We start from the raw sequence: 27101 nt of genomic DNA on the forward strand, positions 1-27101 counted from the left end.
CCCTCGATTCTGGGTGTTCGGTCGGAAGGCCGGGAGGGAAAAGGTGGAGGAGATAGTGGGGGTGGGGTATGGGAAGAGGGCTCGGGAGAACCGTTGCTGGTTGCGTCGGCCTGCAAGCGAGCCCCTCCCCCCAAGAACCGCTGCACTTAATATTCACAGAGCTAATTACTGATCGGTGAAGTCAGCAGTTCCCAACAGTGGGCGCGTTGCCATTGGCCTCCTCTTTCTTGCTCTGCAAATAAAAAAAAAGACTAGACAACCGGATTTCATTCTTAAGTTCCTGCCCGGTCCACGAGACCTGGCAAACATATTCTGCAGTGCCTGGTCTTGAGCCTTAACAAGAATGCCCTCTTCTTGCTGGAGAAGCAGCGCTGGACTTATTTTTCCTTGCAGCCGCAGTTCTTCCACTCAGGGATGATGCAACCAACTGATGCAAGCTCCGAAAAAACCGAACTTCGGATCTCTTATTGCAAAACTGACCTAGCTCTTCGGTGAACCAGGACAAAAGTCACTGCAGGCATTTAAAGCGTAAAGCTTTTCTGGTTAAATATGCTTGTCTAGTTGCTTCTAAACTTTCTGGGTTAATTATTTCTTTCTCAGTTTTGTTTTGTTTTGTTTTGTTTTTTAAATAACACACAGGTCAAAATTTCCCGTCTCCTCGCTCAGTGACTGGCTGAGTCTCCATACTAATGAGTCCGCACTAGTTGAGTCCGACAGTGCGGAGTTAATGCTTAGTGAAAGATACGTGACAAAAGTACACACCCAAACAAAAATACACACCTCTTTTTTATTAGAATCCCTACAAATTTGTAGGCACAGACACAATGGAATTCTCAGGAGACTGCAAGCTCCAGAATGCAGTGCGGCCACCTGCACCTGCCGCATTTCTATTGGGAGGCGCAGAGCAGCCTGGGTTTTGTAGTTCGTAAATGCGTTCCCCGGGATAGGCTGCTCCTGTGAGAGAGAGAGAGAGAGAGAGAGAGAGAGGCGGAGCTGCTTGTGTCACGTGGGCCCCGCTCCCGCCGCCGCTGTTGCCGTCGTCTTTCTCTGTCTCGACTGAGGCAGCCATCTTGCTCTTGCCGCGTGCTGTTGTTGGAGGACCCTCCCTGCTTCAGGTGAGACCCCCGGCGGTCCCGCCACTCCACGGCCATAGGCCGCTGCGCACGGTCTCCCCCCGCCCTCTTCTTCCGACACCCGCCAACCACTCGGGCTGCCACTTCCGCTGTGGCGCGCCGAGTGGGGGCGGAGGCGGCTGGTTTGGCTTGTCGGTTACCGGCGGCGCAGCTGGGGGTCGGCACCTGAGGGAAGGTCCCCAGCACCACCACTCCCTGTGGGGGCCCGTGCTGCTGCCGCCCAGATTGAGTCCCAGGAGGCGGGTGGTCCCGCGCCTCTCTCCCATTACTCTTTTTTATTCACAACAACAATGCTGTGACAACAGCCTATCTGTTGTCTCCTTTGATCCTCCCACTCTACAGATAGGGAAACTGAGGTTAGCAGTCCCCGGCCCCGAAACGCTTGGGACTGAATTCCGTTACAGCTCTCTTCACCTCGTAATGGCAGTATTTGTTTACAGTTCTGTTCCCTCCCTGAGAAATTACCTTGACCATCTCGATAGCCCCATCATACTGCCTGAAGCATAGTAGGCTGTCAGGAAATTGACCGACGGGCACCCTGTTACACAGCTAGTGAATGGCGGTTTCAACTTCCGTTCCCACGTTCTTTCACTTACACCATAGCTGTCCCCTCGGGAGTGGTAACAATAGTTACCAGTTTTTGAGTATCTACAGTGAGGCATACCCTGTGCTCGATAACTTAACCTTTAATCCTTAAAACAACCATATGAGTTGTGTGGTGTTAAACCTTTTCCAATACAGAAGGAACACAAGTTCAGAAAGTAAAATGCCTTTCCGAAGTCCTAAGTAGTAGAACCTTGATCCTTTTGATTCCAAAATTTGTGCCTCTTTTAGAGATATCCCACATAATAAAAAGTTAGGACTAAAGGTTGAAGTTAGTTTTATCCGTGTGTAAACATGATATGTAAACATGGTGAAAGTGCCTACCATAATGCTTAGAACTTGGGCACTCAATAAATACTGATTATAATCTCATTATTTACACCTTTCTTGAGTCCTTGAGTAAAGGATTAAATGATCCTAGGGTCCCCAAGGAAGAATTCAGTAATTTATGTTCTTAGGAAGTTACTTCTGCCTTTTGGGTCTAGGAAGTGACTTCTCCCTTTTGGACCCTCATTTCCAAATCCATTAAATTAGGAGAGAGGCGAACTATTTTATTTGTTTACAATTTATTTCTACCCTACTGTTGCTTGCAGGTATTTGAGATGGCCTCACATACAAAACAGAAATAATGGGTATAATGAAGTAAAAGTTGACTGAGGAATAGGGAATTAAATCAAGTGATCTTTGAGGTCTAGTTTAGATTCTGAGCTTGGCATCTCATCTCTCATAGACTGAGTCCAATCCTCTTTACTACTTCAACTCCACACACCCCAACATGCTAGTGGACAAAGGACCACCTTTCTCCCTCCCCACTCCCCCTTGAGTTTACAACTTCCCTGAAATGGTTTTTCTCTGAGATAAGTTTTGGGAACAAGTTTTCTATTGTACTGATTACATAGAATGGAATCTGTTCTTTCATCTACACATTGATATAGAGTTAATTTTGGTTTTGCTTTTGTTTCAAACAAGTCAAGGCTCTTCATCTTGACTTCAGTCTCCTGTCTTCCATCTCTTCTCTTGGGGATTGGTACTTCAAAATGCAGAAGAGTCTCAGATTTACCATGTCTAGTTCTAATATTTTCACTTAGCCCCTTTTTTGTAAAAAAAAATTTTAGGTTCTTTGTCAGTTCACTGTACTTTTGGGGCCACGTTCCTTTGGGGAAAGTGAATATTTGTCCTTTTCTGTGGATATTGGATATAGACATTGGAATTTGCATCAGCAATTTTAAGTCTGTGAGTCTGTGGCTGAGTTGAGATTGTCACACATCTAAGCCTTCTGGCTTTGTATTCCTCCTATAAAGGAGTTTTTAGCTGCTGAGCATTGTGATACAGCGATGGGCAAAGATTGAGGAATCATAAATTCTGAATGTTATTTGGGAACTGGACTTTATTTAGCCTTGAAGCATATATATACAGGTTACTGCTAAAGTCCAGTGTCAGAATACAGAATAGTGCTTATATAATCTTCGATTCTCTTTCATCTCTGAAAGACATTATCTTTGTCATGTGAATGATAATTATAAAGCAGTTAGAGAATTGGCCGTAAAAGTTTTTATTCCCTCTCTCAAATCTTAGTAATAATCTGTTGGTCCACAGAACAAGTAAAACAAGATTTTTAACCTTGGCTTTTTTTGTTGTTGTTTTTTTATTAAAGATTTTTATTTATTTATTTGAGAGAGAGAGGGAGAGAGAGCATTAGCAAGGGAGAAGCAGACTCACCACTGAGGAGGGAGCCTGAAGCGGGGCTCAATCCAGGGACTTGGGGATCATGACCTGAGCCAAAGGCAGACAATTAACCAGCTGAGTCACCCAGATGCCCCTTAACCTTGGCTTGCATTTGTTTATATAGTGTGGAATGTTACAACCCATTATAAATTTAAGAACTGTTTTCTTTAGTAGGAATATCACTGATCAGATTAGGATTTATGACTTTACAATTTTCTTAGAATTTTCAAAATCAAAATTAGCCTTAAAAAGCTTATATTTAAGAATTTCCTCCCTCCAAACACACAAAGATTTAGAATTAATGTAGCAGAGATGTTTTTATCAAATTGTGCAGTGAAGCATTTTACCGTGTATGCAGGAATATCTTGACAAGTGTGACATACTATATCAGTGCAAAATATTGAATGAACTCTGTGGAAAGGGCTGCTAAAGTGCTGAATGTCTGAAAAATCTGGCTCTCTTTTCCTGTTATTAACGTACCATCTGACCTTGAATAAAAGATATGACTACCTCATATCTTGACAGCTAGACAGCCTATTGTTGAATTTCTTCTTTGTCCAGGTTTCTTTTGGGGGGGTCTAATTATGGTTACAAGGTTATATATGGTTCATTTATGATTTGGGAGGAAAAAGTCTGCTTAAAGGTTGTGCTAATAACATTTGGTAACAGCTCTGCTGTAAAAATCTCTGGGGGAAAAAACTGGCTTGTCTAGAGATTTTATAATTGGGTAGGTTTTACTGAATGCCAACGAAATGAATTTTGATGTGGGTTTTTTTTTTTTTTTTTAATTTCAGAGAGAGAGCGTGCGCATGAGCAGGGGGGAGGGTAGAGGGAGAGGGGGAAGCAGGCTTCCCGCTGAGCAGGTAGCCTGACCTGCAGGCCTCCATCCCAGAATCCTGGGATCATGACCTGAGCTGAAGGCAGATGCTTAACCGCTTAACCAACTGAGCCACCCAGGAGCCCCATGAATTTTGTTTTTTTAAGGAGGGATCTTCAAATAGGTAACTTTGAGTCCCATTCTATTTTCTGTTCGTATATTTGTCTCCCTTGTGGTCTTATTTAATTTTGGTTCTCTTAATATCTGGTTTATAAAGCTAGAACGAGTTATTAATACTTATTAAGAATATAGAGACAGGATTAATATGATCATGATGGTGACGCATATTGCAAGCCTAGTGAGCCAGAAGGTACTGTTGCATAAACAGTTATTTTATTTTGGTAAACAGTGACTTTAACAAATCTATTTTTCCCCCCCTAGATTTACCAACAGCATGAATCAAGAAAAGTTAGCCAAACTTCAGGCTCAGGTCCGGATAGGGGGCAAGGTGAGTGTGGCATAAGAAAAATTGAGAGGAATATGTATTATTGCCAGATAGTAGTATTATTTTGGATTTGTGGTCATTGAAAATTTAAAATCTTTTATCAAGATCAAACCACATTCCAATTTGAAAATAACTTGTCTAGATTTAAAAGAGGTAACTAGAAAACTTCTCTGTCTGGTGGTGCAATGGAAATAGCCACCTTTGTTTGAATCCTCTTAACATCTGGTAGTTACGTGACATGAACAAGTTATCTGACCTTGTTAGGCTTCCATCTTTCCATCTGCAGAACAGAAATAGATGCATCTGAGGATTAAAGTAATACTTATGAAATGCCTAACATGGTGTCTGGCACAGCGTGCATACTTAATAAATGATAGTGATTATTATGTTAGACTCATTTGCAGGACATCCCAGATGTTGAGGTTACCTCATCTTGACTGGATATACCTACTTGTACAGTTAGGTTTATTAGGTTTAACTGGAAATGCTCAAGCTGATTGTATGTTTTGTTCATTGCTAGGTTTTCCTCCCAAATTCCTGCCTGTTCTTCTGTATTGGTCAATATGAGCACAGACATTTTATTCCATGTACTTTGAAGCCTGAGGAAGAGTTCATCCTGAGAATCTTTGATTCCCTTCAATTCTAGCCCCCAGCTCAAGGAGAGTACTCTGCCCTTATCTCTGCCCAAAACAATCTTCGTAAAAGGAAAAGTGAGAATAGTACTCAGTTCAGACCTGGGAAGAGGGTAGGTAGGACACTTATGTAGCAGCTCTACTTTTCATTTACTGTGATGATAACCATAGCTCCTAGGGATGGAGATAGAAGGGGAAGGGAAGAAGTGACTTATATTTTCTCCTTCCATAGTGATACAGTTATAGGACTCTGGAGTCATATTAACACATTCATGTAACCAAAGTGGTCACATTGTAGCATCAAGTATAAGGTAATGAACCAGTGCAAAAAGTAGGGATATTCAGGAACCATAGAATGTACTTGGAAGATCTTGGTTCAGCACTATTACATATTTTAAACCAGGTGGTAAATAAAACTAGTTTACTGTGCACCTACTATGTGCCAAGCACATAGTAGAGAAACTACTCAAGATTTTCTTCTCTTGACACAGCTTAGCTTGGAAGAGAGACATGCTCACAATTACACTATAGAATAGTAAATGTTAAAATGAGGTACAAGGTGCTCTTGCCTAGGAGGGACAAGGAAGTCATCGCTGAGCTGAGATTTGGAGAACAAACAAGAATTTATCACTAGGTAGATAGGTGAGGGTAAGTGGGTAGAGGGAAAAGGGGATCGTCATTTTCATGCTTGCTAAGGCACTTAAGATGCTGTGATAGCATGGCGCTTAATGGAATGGCTTGCTTTAGTTTGGTACGGTTAGAGTTTAGACTATATAATGGATAAAGAATGGTAGAAGGCGAAACAACCAGGGAATTTGGGGTTGTATCATAGTCTTATATTCCATACTATGGAGTATGGGATTTTTTTTTTTTTTTTTAGATTTTATTTATTTGACAGACAGAGATTACAAGTAGGCAGAGAGGCAGGCAGAGAGAAAGACAGGGAAGCAGGCTCCCCGCTGAGCAGAGAGCCCGATGCGGGGCTCTATCCCAGGACCCTGGAATCATGACCTGAGCCGAAGGCAGAGGCTTTAACCCACTGAGCCACCCAGGCGCACCCGGGATGGTTTTTTTTTTTTGTTTTTGTTTTTTTTTAAGATTTATTTGATAGAGCATGAGAAGGGGGAGGGTCAGAGGGAAAAGTAGGCTCCCCACTGAATAGGGAGCCTGCTGCGGGACTCGGTCCCAGGACTCCAGGATCATGACCTGAGCTGAAGGCAGTTGCCCAACCAACTGAGCCACTCTGGCACCCATGGAGTATAGCGTTTTATCCTACAGGCAAGGGGCAACTATTGAAAGATTTTAAGAACAATCATTTTAGAAAGATAGGTGCTGGCAACATGGAGAAAGGAATGAAATGAAAGTTTGGCATAGAAGAAAACAAGTTGAGAGACTGCTGCTTTGGTATATGGAACACAAATTTGGGAGTTGGAATGACATAATTCATATGAAGAGGAATAAAGACTAGGTAGATGGTGGTACCCCCAGCTATAAAACTTAGGAAATATAGGAGGAATAATTTCATGGACTCAAGCTTTTAGACATGTCAAATTTGAGGTACCTGAGAATCATTTCATTTGAGGCATACAGCAAGCAGTTGAGCTGCCCCTGAGTTAGGAACATTTCTCAAATAAATGACCATCTGTGAAAATAGTCACCTCTAGTCCATCCTTCAACAACTGGATTTTGTCACAACCTTTGCTGCTACTCACAGAACACTCTTCCACTCCCTCCAGCATTGCTGAGGCTGAAGCCCCTGCCTACTCTCTATAAAGCTGATTCCCTGAGTACTTCAGGAGGTACCCAGAGATGGAAAACTCTCTTCCTTTCCTCCTTCCAGTACTCAGAAAGATTTAGCCCTCAACACTTAGGCTTCTTTTGGTAATATTTTATTTCTGCTTTAGGTTATATTTTCTTTTAAATTGGTCCCAGAATTTATTTTAAATAGTTTTTCTTTTCTTTCTTTCTTTCTTTTTTTTTTTTTTAAGATTTTATTTATTTATTTGACAGAGATCACAAGCAGGCAGAGAGGCGGGTAGGGCGGGGTGGGGGTAGATAGGCACACTGCTGAGTGGAGAGCCCCACGTGGGGCTCAATCCCAGGACCCTGAGATCATGACATGAGCCAAAGGCAGAGGCTTAACCCACTGAGCCACCCAGATGCCCCTTAAATAGTTTTTCAGTGGAAATACATATCTAAAGTTTCAAAGTATCCATTTAGAAATGAGCTCTTTCTATCTCAGTGAATAGTATAATTGTCAAACTATTTGCTCAGGCCGATATTCTGAGTATCATTCTAGATTCCTTTTTTCCCTCATATCCCACGTCCAGTCCATCAGCATGTTGGGTCTTCTGAGAGTCTAAGCTCTCACCATCTCCAGTGCCAGAACTCTCACCTCTCGTCAAGACTACTGCAGTAGCTTCCTGATTAATCTCATTATAGTTCATTATCCACAGCAACTTTAGTCATCTGTAAAAATCATAAATGAGATCAAATCATTCCCATGCTTAAAACCTTCGTATTGCAACTAGAATAAAATCCAACTCCTTCCCATGGCATTCTAGGCTACGTGATTTGGCCCTTTCCTATCTTTCTGATTGCATTTTCCTCCTCCTTCCCCTTTGTACACTCTGCCAAAACCATGACTGACCTGTTTTCCCTCTGTAGAAACAATAGGTTCATTCTTGTTTCATCCTGCTTGGATCCCAGCTCATAATGTCACCTCTTCAGAGGGTCCTCCCTGAACAATAAAGTACTGCTCTGCACCCACCCAATAAATACTCTTAGTACTGTGCTGGGGTTTTTTGCCTTAATACCCGTATCCCATTTGAAAGGATCTAATTCATTCATGTATTTATTGACTTTTCCATCCCACTGTAATGTATGCTCCTTGAAGTAAGAACTTGATTGTTTTCTTTCCTAGATTCTAGGAATGTAGAACACTCAGTTGTAGGCATTTGATTCTTAATTATGTCAGAGTCTTCCAAGTTTCAGAATATCTTTAGATTTAACTTTATTGTCAGGGGGTGGCAGGTACTATAAAAAAGCATTCCTTGTAATATTTGGAAGTTGTCATAAAACACAATTGTATTGTTTTATTATTGAAAACTTTTGAAACATGATATGTGGAAATGATAAATGGATATTGGAAAAAATAAGAACTGACTAGAACTGATTGTCAAAAATCTGGGTTAGGCTAACACAACTCTGAACAGTCTTCTTAGTCATTAGTATTAAGTCAGCAATTTCTTATGTGGGTTTTAATTAGAGTATTAGGAATAGGAAGACATGTGACTGACTGCACTGGCCAGATGCAAAGCATCCTAACACTTCTGTTTGGTTATTTTTCAGGGTACAGCTCGCAGAAAGAAGAAGGTGGTACATAGAACAGCTACAGCTGATGACAAAAAACTCCAGAGTTCTCTAAAAAAACTGGCTGTGAATAATATAGCTGGTATTGAAGAGGTATGGTCATTTTGTAAATGGTTAAATTATGTGAACAAATAGCACATTGATAGATGATTATCTACACTTTTCAGATGAAAAATATCAGCTTAGAAGAATAAGGTATTGTCAGCCAGGTGTCTGAAGGACTAGGTGTTGAATTTGCTTATTGTATAAAAATGGATGATCAAAAAAAATGATTTTAGTTGACAGATAAGGAATTCATCATACTTTGCTGTCTAAGAATTTGGCATATGTGACAAAATTATGGAACTGCTTTTAAATTTTCATGTAAAATTAGTTATTTTTTCCTAATAACATAGAAATAAACTCCAAGATTTCTTCAAATAAGGTGGATTTTTTTCCCTTTCTACTCAATAGTATCTTTTTATTACCTCAATCAAGAAGCTCTAGCAATAGCTTTACATGGATTCGATTTCTTATTAGACCTTTTCTGGAAATTATTGGTTAAATTTTTTAAATCATCTCATTATATTTTGGTGATACTACTTTTCTCAAATATGAAGCCAAGGGATGTTATTTCAAAAGATACGCAAGAAAAATAACATCAGCTCTTTATGACCTGTTACCATCTAAATTCACTTCTACCTGATAATTCCTTTTTTTTTTTTTTTTAAGATTTTATTTATTTATGGACAGACAGAGATCACAAGTAGGCAGAGAGGTAGGCAGAGAGAGAGGGGGAAGCAGGCTCCCTGCCAAGCAGAGAGCCCAATGCGGGGCTCAAATCCCAGAACCTTGGGATCATGACCTGAGCTGAAGGCAGAGGCTTTAACCCACTGAGCCACCCTGGTGCCCGATAATTCCATTTCTGATAGTAACCAATGTTTAAATTTTCACTGCCATAAATTAAATTGAATGTTTAAGTTAAATTATATTTAATATCATTACTATGTGTGGTACCACCTCACAATTTTTAACAGATCATTCGTGCCCATGTGCTATAAAACAGATCAGAGATAATGTGGAGGCAAGGATCACTAATAAATAGCAGAGTACCAGAGAAGAGGCAGTGAAATGGCCACATGTTCCTCCTACTGTGCATATATGAATAAATATTAACACATCATTTAAGTCTGCTTTGTACTTTCAAAATTAGTACACTGATAAAATGGTAGAAAATGTAAGACATATGTATCTTTTCTTCTTTTAGCTTAATGTACCTGTGCATTCTTACTCTGATAAAGATTAGAACTTCATTTGCAAGTCTTGAAATTAAGCATTTTATATGCATTATTTTCTTCTGAGCTATTGTAAGCTTTTATATATTTTTATTGACCTAAAATAATTCTCAGAGAGATCATTCTCTTTATCTGGGGTATATATGAGGAAAAATCCCTCTAAACCTCTCTTTAAAAAAATCCAAATAAATCTTGGTTAAAAAAAAAAAAAAAGAAGTTTCAATAATAAATAATAACTCTGATAACGTTAAACCTAAACAACTTATAAGTGTTCTGGCCATCCTACAACCTTACATACATTTCTACTCTCTGACTCCCCCTCCCCCCTCCCTGCCCTGCCATCTCAGCACTATTGACATTTTGCACCAGCTAGTTCTTTATTGTGGGAACTGTCATGTGTATTGTAGGATGTTTAAGCAGCTTCCCTGGCCTCTACACACTAGATACCAGTAGCCCCACTATACACACACCCACACACACCCACCCCCACCGAGTTATGACAACCAAAAATGTCCTCAGACTTTTTCACATGCCCCCTAGGGAACAAAGTCACCCTTGGTTGAAAAACACCTTTTTAGAGAGAGGAAAAGTTTCTATTTATACCTCTTTGAAGTATAGATTTAACTATGTAATATCTCCAAGGGCATGTTTTTCTAAATGTTTGTTTTTGTTCAGATTTGGGACACTTTATGGTTATGATTAATAAAACTCTTTGTGGTCAGATAGCATTAACTTTATAAATGTTTTTTATAATAAGAAAACCAATCAGTTAACAGTCTGATCTTTTCAGAATACAACCAAATTTGTTACAGTGCATTGCTGAAGTGATGGTATTTTTGTAGTTGAAATTGTTCTAATAAAGTAATGATAGTCAATACTTGGTGGACATGTGTGCCAAGCAATTTGCCAAGGACTTGCTAGATAGTAGTTCATAAGTTATTATTCATAGTCTCTGTCCTTTGGGGCTTACAGTCTAGTAGGGAAATTAATTAGATAACAAGACAAACATATATTATCCCATTTCAGATTCACTACATCTCTTTGAGTCAGTTGTTACTGGCTACGGAGAAGAAAGCTGAGACAGAATTAGGTACCTGCCCAAGATCACTTAGCTAGTAAGTGCTAGAGTCTGAGTGTTAAAACCGAGTTCATTCTTTTTGTCCGTTTTATCCTGCTTTTGGTCTTTTCAGTTGCATTTTCTTACATCCTCTCTCAGCCTTTTCCTCTCCTCCTGCCCCCTCTTTATCCCTCAAACCACCCCCCCACCACCAGAGAAAGAAAGTATCTGCCTTATACCCTGTATTATTGAACACCTACCATGCAGAATTAGTTACACCATTACATATAAAAGAAATCCCTATCAGTATTTCCAAAGACATGGATGTTTCTCTTTTTTCAGGTCTTAATGCAGGCATTATTTCTCCCAGAAGCCTTCCTGGTAGCACACTTACACATTTGTGTAAAGAAGGGTCAGATGCTTTTCCTGTGTGCCTTTATAATGTCCTGTATTTATTTTATTATAGCACTTATTAAACTGTGGTGTGAATTCCTTTTCGTAGCTACTACTGATGCAGTTCTAGCTTTTTGAAGAGTCATAACACAGAAAATTAATGCTACCGGGGTGCCTGGGTGGCCCAGTCGGTTAAACGTCTGACTTCAGGCCCTGGATCATGAAGAGTCCTGGGATCATGCTCAGCGAGGAGTCTGTTTGCCCCTCCCCCTGCTCCTTCTGTCTCTGTCTCTGTCTCTGTCTCTCTCTCTCCACTTCCCTCCCAAATAAATCTTAAAAAAAAAAAAAGAAAATTAGTGCTACATAATAAGCACATACACACACTCATTGCACCCCAACCCTGTATGTGTGTATGATGTCTTCCAGCCCTCACAGAGTAATTAAAGAGAAAATATGCATAATCAACAATGTAAGGTAACAGCTATAAAATTTCTGAATATTTGAAGCTAAGATGGGAGGGAGTTTTACTTTTTTCCTTCTTTCCCTCTTTCTAAAATTGGTTTCTTGAGAGCCAAGATACTTGTACTTTATATAACACTTGGCAGATTTTGTGTAGGAATATCTAGTATACTATATATAACCTAGCTTGCCTCAAACATTATGTTTGTGTTACTAAGTTTAACGTAGAGTTTTTTTCAAAAAATTTTTAAAGAAAATGATGACACACATTTAGTTTAAAAACAGCTCTTAGAATGAGAAAAGAAACTACTGCATTAAATGTAAACATGAAAAGATGTACAGAAGTTTTCAGAAACACTAAGATGTGAAAAAATATATCAGAATAGAAGAAACACATTAATTACAATTTTGTCATCTTTTATTTGGAATGTCTGAAACTTGTTTCAGAGTGCCGAACTCTGGGGCACCTGGCTGGCTCAGTCAGTAGAGCAGGGAACTCTTGATCTTGGGGTCATGAGTTTGAGCCCCACGTTGGATATAGAGTTTACTTTAAAAAAAAAAAAAAAAAAGTCCTGACCTTTGAGGAAAGTGCTCTTTCTGTTTTCAGCACTTTTAGAAAAGTGGATAAAAACTTCCAAAAAGAGAAGACACCATTGCCATTCTTGTAAAACAAAAAATAATATTACTGTGTTTTCCGTACTTAGACCTTCAAAACATTAAACAAGTAGAAAGTATCCAGTTTGGTGGGTGGGGAACAGGGAAATCAGTGATGGTTTCCAAAAATTCATGGATTGTACTTCTGCCAAGTAAAGTTCTAATCTTACTTTCTAAGTTGTTGGTATTGGTGATTTTTTTCCCTCTCCCAAAATTTAACTTATGTACTCTAGAAACTTTAAAAAACTGAAGGACTATTTGGATTAAGACAAGCTTCTCTGGGGCGCCTGGGTGGCTCAGTGTGTTAAGCCGCTGCCTTCGGCTCAGGTCATGATCTCAGGGTCCTGGGATCGAGTCCCGCATCGGGCTCTCTGCTCAGCAGGGAGCCTGCTTCCCTCTCTCTCTCTCTCTCTCTGCCTGCCTCTCTGTCTACTTGTGATCTCTGTCAAATAAATAAATAAAATCTTTAAAAAAAAAAAAAAAAAAAAAGACAAGCTTCTCTGGTCTTTGATGTATTCATTAGTTTGTTGATTTGGTATAATAAATTATAAGTCATAGATAGATTTCTTTTACATGTTACCAAAGACAGAGAAATGCAAAGCTGTCAAAAAGTAAGGGTAGTGGAGTGTCAGAGACTGTTTCATACAAAAGCCTAGGTTTTACGAAGGAATTCCTAGGCAGACCCCAGAAAATTTATAATCCAAAGTTCCAAAATCCAAATTTCTAAAAATGTTTTATATGCTATAACATTTGAAGGTATTTGGATGTGCTTCTTATTTGGTAATCTAGTTGAATATAGCGACCATGCCATTACCTGTCTTTACCTGATAAAATAAATCTATCAACAGTGGGATCTGTTCTGTTTCTCAGAAGTTATTGATTTTATCAAATTTATTTGGTAAGCAGTGTCATCAAAAATTGGAATCTCTGATCCAGACGGCCTAGTTGCTTCATAGAGTTTTATATTCAGAGGGCATCTTCTATTGTAACTAGGATATAATTCTGCCTCTGGAACTTCTCCTTTATTTCCAGGTCTGATTAATTAATAAACCCCTTCTTTCTACTTCCATTGCCCTTAGCTTAAGTTGCTCTGCTGTAATACATTTATTAATGACAACCTCATATTGTGGGGTATAATGGTTACTTATTAACCAATTAGTCTTTTTTTCAGATTATAAGAACTTGATAGCAGGGACCGTGTTTATTCATTATAGTCTGTAGCATGCTGACTCTCATGATGAGTTTATTTGGGGCCTATTAAGTTTAAGGGATACTGATTATTTGAGATGGAATTGTTCTCAAAAAGTTAGACATTGGGGTGCCTGGCTGGCTCATTCAGTGGCACATACAATTCGATGTTAGGATTGTGAGTTCAAGCCCCATGTTGGGCATAGAGATTACTTATTAAAAAAAAAAAAAAAAAAGTTAGCCACAGGACACTGGAGCTCAGGAAAACACTTAGGGCTGAGAATGTAAATTTTATAATTGTCCTCATAAGTTTTACTGTTTATATTTTCCTTTTCCTGAACCACTTATACCAGAAGGAGAACCTTGGTTGACCCTTAACCACAATTCTTTCTTCCTCCAACCAGAGCCTCAGGTGCCAATGTGTGGACAGCTCTGAGTACAGGAGAGTAAAAGGGAAATACCATGTCCCACTTACCTTATCCTATCATAGCAGCCTTACTTTTTCTTTTAAGATCCTGATTTTTTGGGTTTTTGTTTTTTTACTATTTTTTTTATTGTAGTAAATATATGCAGCATAAAATTTGTCATTTTAACCATTTTTTTTTTAAAGATTTTTTATTTATTTATTTGACAGAGAGAGATCACAAGTAGACAGAGAGGCAGGCAGAGAGAGAGAGAGAGAGAGAGAGGGAAGCAGGCTCCCTGCTGAGCAGAGAGCCCGATGCGGGACTCGATCCCAGGACCCTGAGATCATGACCTGAGCCGAAGGCAGCGGCCTAACCCACTGAGCCACCCAGGCGCCCTCATTTTAACCATTTTTAAGTACAGTTCAGTAGTACTATATTTACAGTGTTGTGCAACCACAAGTATTACCTATTTCCAAAAATTTTTTTTAATTTCTTTTAAGATTTTATTTATTTACTTGACAGAGAGAATACAAGCAGGGAGAGCAGCAGGCAGAGGGAGAGGGACAAGCAGGCTCCCCACTGAACAGAAAGTCCAACACTTGGGCTTAATCCCAGGACCCTGGGATCATGACCTACGCTGAAGGCGGACGCTTAATTGACTGAGACACCCAGGTGCCCCTATTTCCAAAATTTTTTATCATCTCAAACCAAAACTCTATATCCGTTAAGCAATAACTTTTCATCCCCCCTTCCCCAACTTGATAGCCTGTAACCTACTCTTTGTCTCTGTGGATTTGCCTGTTGTAAATATTTTGTGTAATACAATATTTGTTTTGTGTCTAGCATACTTCATTTAGCATAATGTTTTCAAGGTTCATCCATGTTTTAGCATGTATCAGAACTTCACTCCTTTTATAGCTGAATAATATTCCATTGTATGGATAATACCACATTTATCCATTCATCTGTTGATGAACATTGTCTGTTTTTAAAATAGCTTCCCCCTTCCAATATAAAAATATTTTGTTGTCGGGGTGCCTGGGTGGCTCAGTTGGTTGAGCCTCTGACTCTTGGTTTCAGCTCAGGTCATGATTGCAGAGTGATGGAATCAAGCCCAATGTCGGGCTCCATGCTCAGTGCGGAGTCTGCTTGAGATTCTTTCCCTCTCCTCTTCTGGTCCTTCCCCTGCTCACACATTTGCGGTCTCTCTCTCTCTCTCTCTCTCTCTTAAATAAATAAATAAATAAAATCTTTTAAAATATATATATTGTCATTATAATATATATAAATATATATAAAACATTATAGGAAGTTATGGGTATACAGAAGATAAGAAGATACGAACATTTGATCATAATCCCCACTACCCAGAAACAACTACTATTAGTTTTGTATTTCTTTCCTATCTTTAGATGCATGTACTTTTAACATGTTTGAGACTGTAGCTAGATGCACAATTTGGAATTTTTTTTCCCCAAATAACATTATATTATGAAAATTGTTTCATATCATTAAAAAACTCTTCTTGGAGCACCTGGGTGGTACAGTCAGTTAAACATCCAACTCTCGGTTTTGTCTCAGGCCATGATATCGGTGTCATGAGATCAAGCCCCATGTGGGGCTTCAGACTCAGCATGAAGTCTGTTTTGGATTCTCTCTCCCTCTTCCTCTGCCCCTCCTGCTCATGTTCTCTCGCTCTCGGTCTCTAAAATAACTACATAAATCTTTAAAAAAAAAAAATAAATAACTTCTTCTTAATCAACAGTGTAGATGTCTGCATATATTCCAATGGATAACCATAATTTAACATTTCTTAATTTATAATACATTATGATGCTTTGATAATAAAAGAATCACATGTTTGGTTTCAATATACATAATATGTATCTTTTTTTTTTTTTTTTTAAGATTTTATTTATTTATTTGACAGAGAGAAATCACAAGTAGGCAGAGAGGCAGGCAGAGAGAGAGGAGGAAGCAGGCTCCCTGCTGAGCAGAAAGCCCGATGTGGGGCTTGAACCCAGGACCTGGGATCATGACCTGAGCCGAAGGCAGCGGCTTAACCCACCGAGCCACCCAGGCGCCCCCATAATATGTATCTTTATCTCTGATTTCCTTCAGAGAGATTCTTGGAAATACAGTTATTGGCTGAACGAGCATGAACTTTTTAGAATTCTTCATGTTGTCAAATTTCTTTTCAAATAGTTGTGCCATTTTATACTATCTATAACATAGCTGTGAAGAATCCATCTCATCAGACTCTTGCCTCCAGAGCATAAGAGAAAATGATCCCAGCATATCGTAGTTTAATTACAGCTGTTAGCTTTAGCTCATATCAACAATAATAGATTATGTTCATACGAGCCTTTAGAAATAAGCAGGTGCTGAGCTTAAAAGGACTGATTGTGAAAGATACTTATGGAAGTATGCACCAAGGGCATAATTTTCAAACTTTTACCCCCCTTAGCCTCACAAAACCGCAGACACGATGTCCTTTTTTCTTAAAATGTCTATTATTTCACCCCATTAAGATACAGGAGTAAGGCAATAAAAGGTGACTTTCCTGATAAACATTTAAATGCCATTACAGGGGCAGCTAGCTGGTTCAGTTGGTAGAGCATACAACTCTTGATCCTCGGGGTTGTGAGTTCAAGCCCCATGTTGGGTGTGGAGATTATTTAAAAATGCAGTCTTTTAAAAATAAGTAGATAAATAAATGCCACTACATAAAGGAAGGAGTAGCAGTAAAACTTGATTTTTAAGACAACTGTCAGTTCTCCTAGTGGGGACTTAGATACCAAAAAAATCACATGGAAGAATTTAAACTTCCTCTGTGAACTGAGAGGGCAGTTATCAGCAAGAGCTGTAGAGTCAGTGGTAAATTTGTGAGCCTCCTAGAGCCATAAAAACGTATTGCTGTATAGGATTAAAGCACACATCAGATTTACCAGATAGAAGGTTGCTGTGATAATATATGTGACCTCCTTAGAGGTCAGCCTTTGCTGGTTTTGATAACAGCATAATGGGGCCACCCAGCAGTTGTCAAGAATGACTTAAAATGCTCCTGAATGCTGTAGGGCATTCAGGCTGATTCTGAAAAGTCTGAACAATAAGAAAAGTCAAGGCTAAGATACAGCTCAGGATGTTCTGAGCATCTTCATTAAGAGAACTACTGGAGCTATTTCTAAATTTGAGATGATCCTTTAGCATTTGGAGAGTTGAAGTCTGACAGCATCCAAGATTTTAAAATAAATTGTATTTGAGGTGTCCCATTCATTTGGCACATTTGAGTGACTGTTAAGTACTGGACACTTGGGGGCATACTATGTCTAGTAAGGCATGGTCTCTGATCAGAAGGTGTTCACCTTCTAATAAAGTCAAAGACTTGGAAACCCAATTACACTACAAGATAATTCCATATATTTGCAATACCCATGAGGTGCAGGAAGTGCACAAACAATCCTAAATTTTTACAGAGAAAGAAGCATCTGATCCAAGTCTTGGATAAACGGGAATTTGCAACGTGGAAAAGCAGAAAAGGATTCTTCTAAACAGTGACAACAGCATATGTAAATGTACTAGGCATGTGAGACAATATTTTTGATAACTACAAAACATGTCAGTATTATCTGGTGGTGTGCACGAGGGTCTCAAAAATTCTACTTACTCCATTGCTCAAGTAGCATCCTTTACCTTCAGCTACCTGTTAAAGTGGAAAAAACATTTTGATATAATAGGGTTATTTGATTGGGAAAGGACCTGAGCTGGTATAGTAGCTAGTTTAATGGTCTTTGTTTCCTTGTGTGCTCCTTATTTTTATACATATGTAGATTGTACCACTTATGTGGACCACACAGCAGTAAAATCACTAGAAAAAGTGAAGTCTTCATATGAAATGCGTACAGTTTGCTTTGTGAATTTAACAAGTTCCTTATCCCTTCCTTTGGTGGAGGAAGTGTCTAACTGATCTTGCTCAACCCAACAATTCATCCTTTGATAGTCTAATAGCTTGCATCTAGGAGCCTTATATAACCATGTTATTTGCTCAGTAGAGAGGAAGGAATGGTAGAAATAAAATATTCTAGCCTTTAACTTCTAAAACTTAATTCTCAATTCTAAAATTAACTAAACTCTCCACCCCTTTTTGGACCTTTTTATTCACAGAGCTACAACTTTTGTGCAACCCTATTTAAAACACCATATTTAAATTTATTTCTATTTCACAGCCTTAGATGGAATTCATCCTGCTTTTCACACTAAACTCAATTTAAACTACAAAGACCTTTATCAGGTTGTAAAATAGGACCTAACATTTAGCCTTTGGTAAAGAAGCTTAAACACAGGAAAATTCACGATTTGGGGGCTAGGGCTTCTTGCTTGTTTTGTAGCCAGTAAGATATATATTATGTATATATCTGTGTTGCTTTTTTTTTGCATTCTCCATTTAGCCTGTATTTTGAGATAAATAATTCTCTGGCAAGCTTTCACGAGGTCACAGAATTGAATTTTTGTAGGGAAATAAACATTTTTAAGAATGAGGAAGGAAACTAAACAGAAATTCGGGGACCCACACTCAAGTTCTAGGTTTGCATGTAACTAGCTATTTGTCCTTGGATATGTTGCTTAAACAAGAGCTTTTGTCTTTAGTATTTATTTCTCTAAAAGGGATTTGAACTAGAAAACCTCTTTCAATAAATACATGACCTGACTTTTGGACCAATATTGATTTCAAATCTCTTGTGATTTTAACATTTATAAATAATAAATATCTCAGATTCTAATATTTCAGACTCTTTTCATTCCTAGATGTATTATAGAGATTTGGTCTTAATTTAGAATATAGAGTCCTACCATATCTTTATTCTTTTCCCATGCTAGGATAGATGCAGAACATTCCATTCCATATCCACTATGCTACCTCCTTCTCAAGTCCTTCCTCTTCCAAATTTTCAGCCACTTTACTGTTAAACTTTTCTACCTAAACTATAATTATCTTCAGAACTATATAATTTCTCTTTCTCTAAAGTCAGTATAAATTGTTTTTAACTCACAATGGTATTTGTTCTGAACGGCTGGATTGAATGCTTACTGTGTGTAATATGTATAATAGAACCTTAATTAAAATACGAATAGAGGGAACGGTATAGAATTCAGATAGTGATTTTTGTCAGAGAAACCTAGGAAATTATTTGTAGATCTTAGTTACAATTTTTTTCCAGAGGATTTGCCTTCTTTCTCTGTGTTCCAGGTGTTGCCTGAAATTTAGAAGCCCTTTGTTCCCCTTCCTTTCTGGTGCTATCAGTGGTGATGATCACCCACTTCCACTGACCATGGAGAACACAGCATCTCTGCTTGATTTTGACAAAGGGAGTTTTTGGATGGATCATGAAATGCTTCTAAAGTAGCCAAGAGTTAACTCTCCTAACCTTTTTCTATAATAAGCATGTTACCATCAAGGTAACTTACACAGTGGAATCAACTACTAGTGGAATCACATTATTCAAACATTTAACTTAGCAAATTCAGCTTTACTAAAACATAATAAGAAAGTGCATGAGTGAGAGAGAAAAATAATCTTTTAAATAGCACATGTTTAACCTTCCTTTTCAGGCAGTGGATAAAATTGAATCTGAAACAGTCAATTCATGTGGTGAAAGCTACCAAAAGAATGTGAGGATGATTTTAAAGGTTTCCCAGTGATTGATGAAGCATGTTCAGGTGGCCAGGCAAGTGGGTTGGAGAGCCTCTTTGACATTTACAAGGCTTATTGAAGGTTGTTGAAAAGCTATATGTAAGAGTTAGAGGAACTGACAAAATCTTTTATAAAGAATGACATGAGGAGAACAAACTGAAATTTTTGTAAATTTACTAAGTGTTCAGAGGAATGAAACATCTGGTTAAATTTCTGAGTGTTCTTTACGGATTTTCAGTGATTATTTTTTACTGTACACTATTACCCTTTACAACGTGTCACCTAAGAAGGATGCTGTCCCACCCACCAAATGTACCAATTTAGTTCAGTGGTGTAAATCGGGTAAGACAATGGGTAATTTTATTAAGAAGCCAATTCTTAGTTGATAATTCCATTATTTTTTAAATATGGCATGAACTTCTTTCTCATAATAGCAAAAGTCTTTGAATTTAAAATCTAGATTCTATAATAAAATGTTTCTTGACCATCCTAGTAATTTGTGCCATCTACACCATTTTACTTTGTTGCTGCTAGGGTCTTTTTCCACCCATTATCTACTGCTTAGACAATTACTACCTTGGGATTGTTTTTAAAAACAAAAACAAAACCACCATAATTGGCTAAGTTGTTATTTAAACAGATATTATTTTAGTTGTACCAGATATGTGAAGTACATTTTTCTTCTATGATCATACAGGTGAACATGATTAAAGATGATGGGACAGTTATTCATTTCAACAATCCCAAAGTCCAAGCTTCCCTTTCTGCTAACACCTTTGCAATTACTGGTCATGCAGAAGCCAAACCAATCACAGAAATGCTTCCTGGAATATTAAGTCAGCTTGGTGCTGACAGCTTAACAAGTCTTAGGAAGTTAGCTGAACAGTTCCCACGGCAAGGTAGGTATTTCCGTTCAGTATCCTTCCTTCACTGTAATCTAAAGAACCTAATGAGTTAAAAGGTCCATTTTATACTGGAAGGATTTATTTGTATGTAAATTTTACTTTTACATACAGAATGTTGCTCATATGCTTCATAAATCTTTGAATTTGTTTCTTTAATAATTGTGCAGTGTAGCTTATAGAATATATGGATACATTTTGGTAATAGAGTTGAGGTAATTACCTAAAAGATCTGTAGACCACATTTTACAGACAGCATTTGATATTCACTTTTTTTTTTTTTTTAAGATTTTATTTATTATTTGACAGAGACACAGCAAGATAGGGAACACAAGCAGGGGGAGTGGAAGAGGGAGAAGCAGGCTTCCTGCTGAGCAGAGAGCCCAATGCGGCCTTGATCCCAGGACTCTGAGATCATGACCTGAGCCAAAGGCAGATGCCCAAGGTCTGACCCACCCAGGCGCCCCTGATAGTCACTTCTGACTAATTACAAGAAGAAGATACTGTTATGAGAGAACTGTATTTTTGTTTAATATTGTTGATTGGACTACAGGCACGGCAACTATAAGTTCAGAATTTCCACAATAGCCCTGGTTTCAAACGTCTTGTCACCCCTCAAAATCCAAGAGCCTTTTCTATCAGTGCCCATACTATACGGCTGGATACTTCCTTATATCAGAAGAGATGGAAAGTCTTGAATATTGTTTTTTTTATTTTAAGCATATGGAATTTATAAAATAAATTAACTGTAGTATCTTTTTATTCCAGCCATCAGAATTATTTCATTTTCCAAATAAATTTTACCCTCACTGCCCATTGAAACTGCCAGCTGTATTTAGTATATACCTAATGAAGTTAAAATGTTACTGATTTTAGTGTTAAGTAAAAAATATGGTATGTCAGACAATCTTTTTAGCTTTTTCTGAACAACTATTATAAGATTTAGACAGGAGAAAAGAATAAACAAGACAAGTGTTCTATTAAAGGCCTTTGTTCTTAAGAACTAATTCTAAAATGTTTTGTAGTGTTGGATAGCAAAGCACCAAAACCAGAAGACATTGATGAAGAGGATGATGACGTTCCAGGTAAGTGACATTTCTTTAGCACTAAGATTTTTAGCAGCCTGTTTATCTCATTTAATTCATTTTCTAATGACTTTCAGTTTTTGTTGATGGTGAACTTGTGAATTTAAACTGATTCACAATAGTATGGATACAATCTAATGAAAAAGAATAAAAGTCTTCCCATTTAGAACTTAGAATCAGAAATTGTCACAAAAGCTCTGCTGCCTGCATTTGTTATATTAGAATCACAGTTATTTTAAATTTGCATAGTAATTGTTACATGATTTCCATGGGAATTGTGATTGACATACAAAAATGCTGTTCATCTGAGTTTGCTCAGACAAAAAAAGACTAATATTTCCTTAGGATTAGTGTTTTAAAAGCAGATAAATGAAGCATTATTAGTGAAATACCACCAGTTCATTTCTTCTTCTTCTTCTCTATGTTTTCAGGCTAATTTTAATAGCCACAATTTGGTTTTTATTAGGGTTAGAAGTTAGGAATTTCATTTACCTCTTTTTCTTCTTTTGTATCTTTAACTCATTTACTTTTTTTTTCCCCCAGATCTTGTAGAAAATTTTGATGAGGCATCAAAGAATGAAGCTAACTAAAATTTTTTCTGGAGTTTGGAAGCTGGCATGGACTAGATTTAACAAATCAGCTATGTGGTTCCAAAGTTTTACAGACATGGAGAACATCAACTGTTACTAGTTCAGTAATATAAATATTTTGTATATTGATAATGCTGTTTGTTCAGCATTTTTTGGTCATTTGATTTTGCATTTTGCACTTCCTCCCAGGATCTATTCTTTTGGTCAAAATACGAAGTATTGGTGCAGTTTGAGGGTGTTTTGGTGTTTGATTCTCAGTTTTCTGTTTTGTTTTTTTGTTAGGGTATTTTTGGTGTGTGTGTATGTGTATGTATGCGTGTGAGTATGTGTGTATACAGTGGAGAGCAAATTGGAAAACAGTTCTATTTATCTTCCTTCCCCCAGTAGAAAATAAAACAAATCTTTACATTTGTTACTTTTTATTTTTTTCTAATAATGCACAGAATTAGAAAAGTAAGTACCTTGGATTTCAGATCTGAGATTTTACCCTTGGAAGTTTGGTTTTAATTTGCTTTGTTAACATATTTTTTATACATTTTTCTGGGTTTAAAATGTCTTCAGATATTTTGTTACCAGCTCCATGTTGGTATAGTGGATAGCATATCTTTGGTACATTGCCTTAGATTCACTTACCTAGTCAGACCCAGAAGATTTTCTTCTAGCTTTCTTCCTAAATCCCTTTTCCCTCTCCTTTTGGTCTCCCAGTGGCCTGGTCAGCCTTTGATAATGCTCTTCCTCATCTTCTACCTAGCCTGAGAAGGATGTTCTCCATATAGAGTTAAGTGAGTGCCTAATCCCTCTTTTGGTCAGACATTTTTCCCTCATCCTGAGGAACAACAGCTCCATCTTCAACTTTTTACTTCCTCCCTGATTTTATAGTTTGGTAGATTTCAAACTGGAATAGCTAGCATGTGCTTGCTAAATAATTTTATGCCAGCCTTATCCTCTATACTAGCTGTTCTTAATAGCTGGTGCAAAAATGCCTGTTACACTCAGCAAGGTTAAAATTAGGAATGTCCTTTTGAATCAGAAAAAGATAGGCCATAGACTCATTCCCCAGCACAAATGGTCATTCTGTGAAATGGTACTGGCCCCAGGAGGATTTTGTCAACCACTCTCCTAACTCTTGGTCTTGAACCTACCTCTGGATTGGACCTCACTGTTGTAGCTGCTCACAGCATCCTCCTGCATGCTTAGAGTAATGCTTTTGGGGAACACTGGTAAAATACAGTATTTATTTTTTTCACCTCCTTTCAGAGGACTTGGAGGTAAGTTGCATTTATTAATTCAAGTTTCCCTCTTGCTGTCTGATGATAAAAGCTTGCATTTTGCTATATCAGCATTTGTTATAGCCAGTATTTAAGGATAAGATTTAGAAAATCTATCATTTCCTGGCCCACCAGCAAACTAACTATGGCTTAACCTTGCAGCATATCTACTTTTGTTTCAAGCTAGATATCTTTATTTGATATCTAAAGTGCAAGACCAACAACATATCAAGATATCGATAGACAAGAAGGCAAAGCTCTTGTATTTTTTTCATCCAGACACTTCAATTTATTTTATAAATTTGTTCATTTTTCCTGTTCTGTTTTATATAATATATGGACCTAACTACAAAATAAAGTAACAGTAATAAAATAACAAAAGAGGATAATATTTCCTCTTGTGCTTCTCTTATTATTGTCTACAGAATTTCCTTCTTTTATATTTCCTCTCTACTCCCCAGCCCCAGAGGAATTTCAGCCCAGTCATTATTTGAAATAATGTTTCATCCATTGTTAGGTTAATAGCTCTAAATGGTCTACATAGTCCAGATTTCTTTTCCTCTGTCCCCAATGTGTGCATTGTGGGACAGAGAGTTATGGAGACTTCCAAGTGATTAAGAACATGTAAGAGATAGTATAGCAACTGAAAAAAAGCACTCATCTGGAAATAGGAAACTTGGGTCCTGGTCTAGGCTTGGCGTTAACCATGCGACCTGGCCAGGTCACCTAACTGCTCTGAAGTTCATCATCAGACAAGTGCGATGTTTCTAAATCTTAACATTTTTCCTGCTCCTGTAATTCGATGAATCTCATTTCTGAAAATTCTCAAGGAACTGATTTTATATATTTTCAGAAATGTGTGTTTTTATCAAGACCCATAAAGCTTTTTTGTATGTGTATACTGTTTCCTCTTTTTCCTTTTTGATCACATTTTAACTACTCACCCAGACTACTCTTAATGGCTGGCCTCCTTTGGGTGCAATAAGCCGGGCCAGTATTCTTTTTTGTTTTGTATTTTCATACCTTCCCCTTTCCTGGAAAAGGCATCTTGAGATCTTGATTCAATCCAAAGAAATGTTCCTGCCTTCAGAGTGAGCAGGCATGGATAATTATGGATGAAACTTTTGTAAATAGTGTTCTTGGCATAAATATTAATTATACAGCTTTTTAATATATGACATAATAACTAAATGTATTCTTTCTAAGAGGATCATGTATTTTTTGCCAAGATAACTATAGAATAAGCATTTGCTGGGAAAATTTACCTTAAAATTTGGGGATAATTCAAGAAATGTCTGTACAAAATTGATTCATGGTCTTAGTTTTTGTGATTAGTCCTTTCCATTCATGTGAAGTTCCTCATTTATCTGTCTTAGGGAAGCCCCAAGTAAATAGTTGGGACCCTATCCTTGTTTTACCCTACTTTTCCTATTAACTAATGGTTTAAGAAATGGGACGCCTGGGTGGCTCAGTGGATTAAGTGTCTGCCTTTGGCTCAGGTCGTGATCCCACGGTCCTAGGATCGAATCCCATGTCGGGTTCCTTCCTCAGTGGGGAGCCTGCTTCTCCCTCTGCCTGCCACTCCCCCTGCTTGTGCGCTCTCTCTCTCTCTCTGACAAATAAATAAAATCTTTTAAAAAAAAAGAATACATAAAGCACTTTGATTTGTTGTTAATTAGTATTTATGGGATTCCACTAATTTAGTATGCATACCAGGTTCCTGTGAAGACCCATATTGGGCTGTGTTTGATTTGTTTCTTTGTTGTAAGTCAGTGTTTAACCCAATTATGCTATGTATCCATAAATGACATCATGATTAGACATAGTATGGTATAGTAGGAAATACACAGGTTTTTAGATAGACATCAGTTCCATTACGTACCATGCTGCAACCTTTGCAACCAGGCTGCTACAGTACACAACTTCAGAGGCTGTCATTCATATTTGTTGTGTTCCAGGGAACACCATTTTTATAGAACACAGTGTGAATAGTGCCCCTGTAATAATGCAATGATGGCCTTGCTCTCTGAACCTGTTTCCTCTTCTGTAAAATAAGTCTGAAAAATGGTCAGATAGGGTTCCTTAGAACCCCTTAAATGGTTAACATGAAGACAAAAGATGATTCAAGTGTGTCATCTCCCAAGTCATGGCAGAAAGGAGTTCATGGTTCTAGGCACAGCAAGGCTCCATTCTACACTGCTATCCTCCAGTTCAACCTTTAAATTGCTCTGCCATATAAGTTTGCCTGGATTATCATATCCTCCCCATTGGTCTTATGAGTCACTCCCTTCAGCTCATCCTCTACACAGGAGACAAACTACCTAAATTTCATATCTGAGCATGTCACAGCCTTTAACATTTATCTCCAACATGCCATTCTATTTCAAGCTTCCATTCCTTTGCACATATGTTTACTATAGTACAATATTAAGATTATTTAATTTTCCTTATATTTAACCCCTCTAGATCGTGAGCACCTTGAGGGCAGGTGGGGTGTCATACATCTTTTATCCCCAACATTTAGCATAGTAACCAACATGTAGTCTACTCACGATCATAATAACTAATACATAATGAAAACTATTGGATACAGTTATCTCATTGAACTCAAACAGTCCAGTGAGACAGATACTGTATCCAACTTTTATTTTTATTTTTACTTATTTATTTTTTAAGTAAATTCTACACCCAACGTAGGACTTGAACTCATGATCGCAAGATCAAGAGTTGCATGCTCTGCTTTCTGTGCCAATAGCATGCTTGCAAATATGGTGAATGTTCCCAAAACCTGCCGACTTTTCTGCAAGAAGTATGGCAAGCACCAACCCCACAAAGTGACAACAAGAAAGGCAAAGATTATGCCTAGGGAAAGCAGCGTTATATAACAGGAAGCAGAGTGGCTATGGTGGGCAGACTAAGCCAATTTTTCAGAAAAAGACTAAAACTACAAAGAAGATTGTACTGAGGCTTGAATATTTTGAGCCCAACTGCAGATCTAAGAATGCTGACCATTAAGAGATGCAAGCATTTTGAACTGGGAGGAGATAAAAGAAAGGGGCAAGTGATCCAGTTCTAAGCTTCATATTTTATTATGAAGATGACAAAATCTTGAGGTTATGTTTAAAAAAAATAATAAAGTTGCATGCTCTGCCAAATAAGCCAGCCAGGCATCCCAGTCCTACTTTAAAGAGGAAGAATAAATGGTTTAGAGAAGGTGCCAAAAGTTATACAACTGATTGGTAGGAAAACAAGGATTCCAATCTAGATCTATCAAATTCTAGAGTCTACATACTAAACATCACCCCACACCATTTGACAAGTGTTCACTGAAATGGAAATTATGTG

At 37.9% G+C, this 27101-nt stretch overlaps 1 protein-coding gene and 1 pseudogene across 2 annotated transcripts; both read left to right on the forward strand.

Annotated features, from left to right (window-relative positions):
* Nucleotides 1-994: 994 nt before the first annotated feature.
* On the forward strand, nt 995-22894 carry LOC111143096 (basic transcription factor 3 like 4). 2 transcript variants are annotated; one of them, XM_022496567.1, is made up of 6 exons: nt 995-1115; nt 4720-4786; nt 8767-8880; nt 20609-20810; nt 21839-21898; nt 22442-22894. In XM_022496567.1, exons 2-6 carry the CDS (start codon nt 4733-4735, stop codon nt 22486-22488), a joined length of 477 nt encoding a protein of 158 aa, XP_022352275.1. In that variant the 5' UTR covers nt 995-1115; nt 4720-4732; the 3' UTR covers nt 22489-22894. The 2 variants fall into 2 exon arrangements, with proteins under 2 accessions (XP_022352275.1, XP_022352276.1); XM_022496568.1 differs by lacking the exon at nt 4720-4786 and having other exon boundaries at nt 1055-1115.
* A 3630-nt stretch (nt 22895-26524) lies between these two features.
* On the forward strand, nt 26525-26832 carry LOC111143097 (annotated as a pseudogene).
* Nucleotides 26833-27101: the final 269 nt, after the last annotated feature.

The sequence above is a fragment of the Enhydra lutris genome, unplaced genomic scaffold (assembly GCF_002288905.1).
Source record: "Enhydra lutris kenyoni isolate GAN:26980312 unplaced genomic scaffold, ASM228890v2 scaffoldscaffold9, whole genome shotgun sequence".
Taxonomy (NCBI): domain Eukaryota; kingdom Metazoa; phylum Chordata; class Mammalia; order Carnivora; family Mustelidae; genus Enhydra; species Enhydra lutris.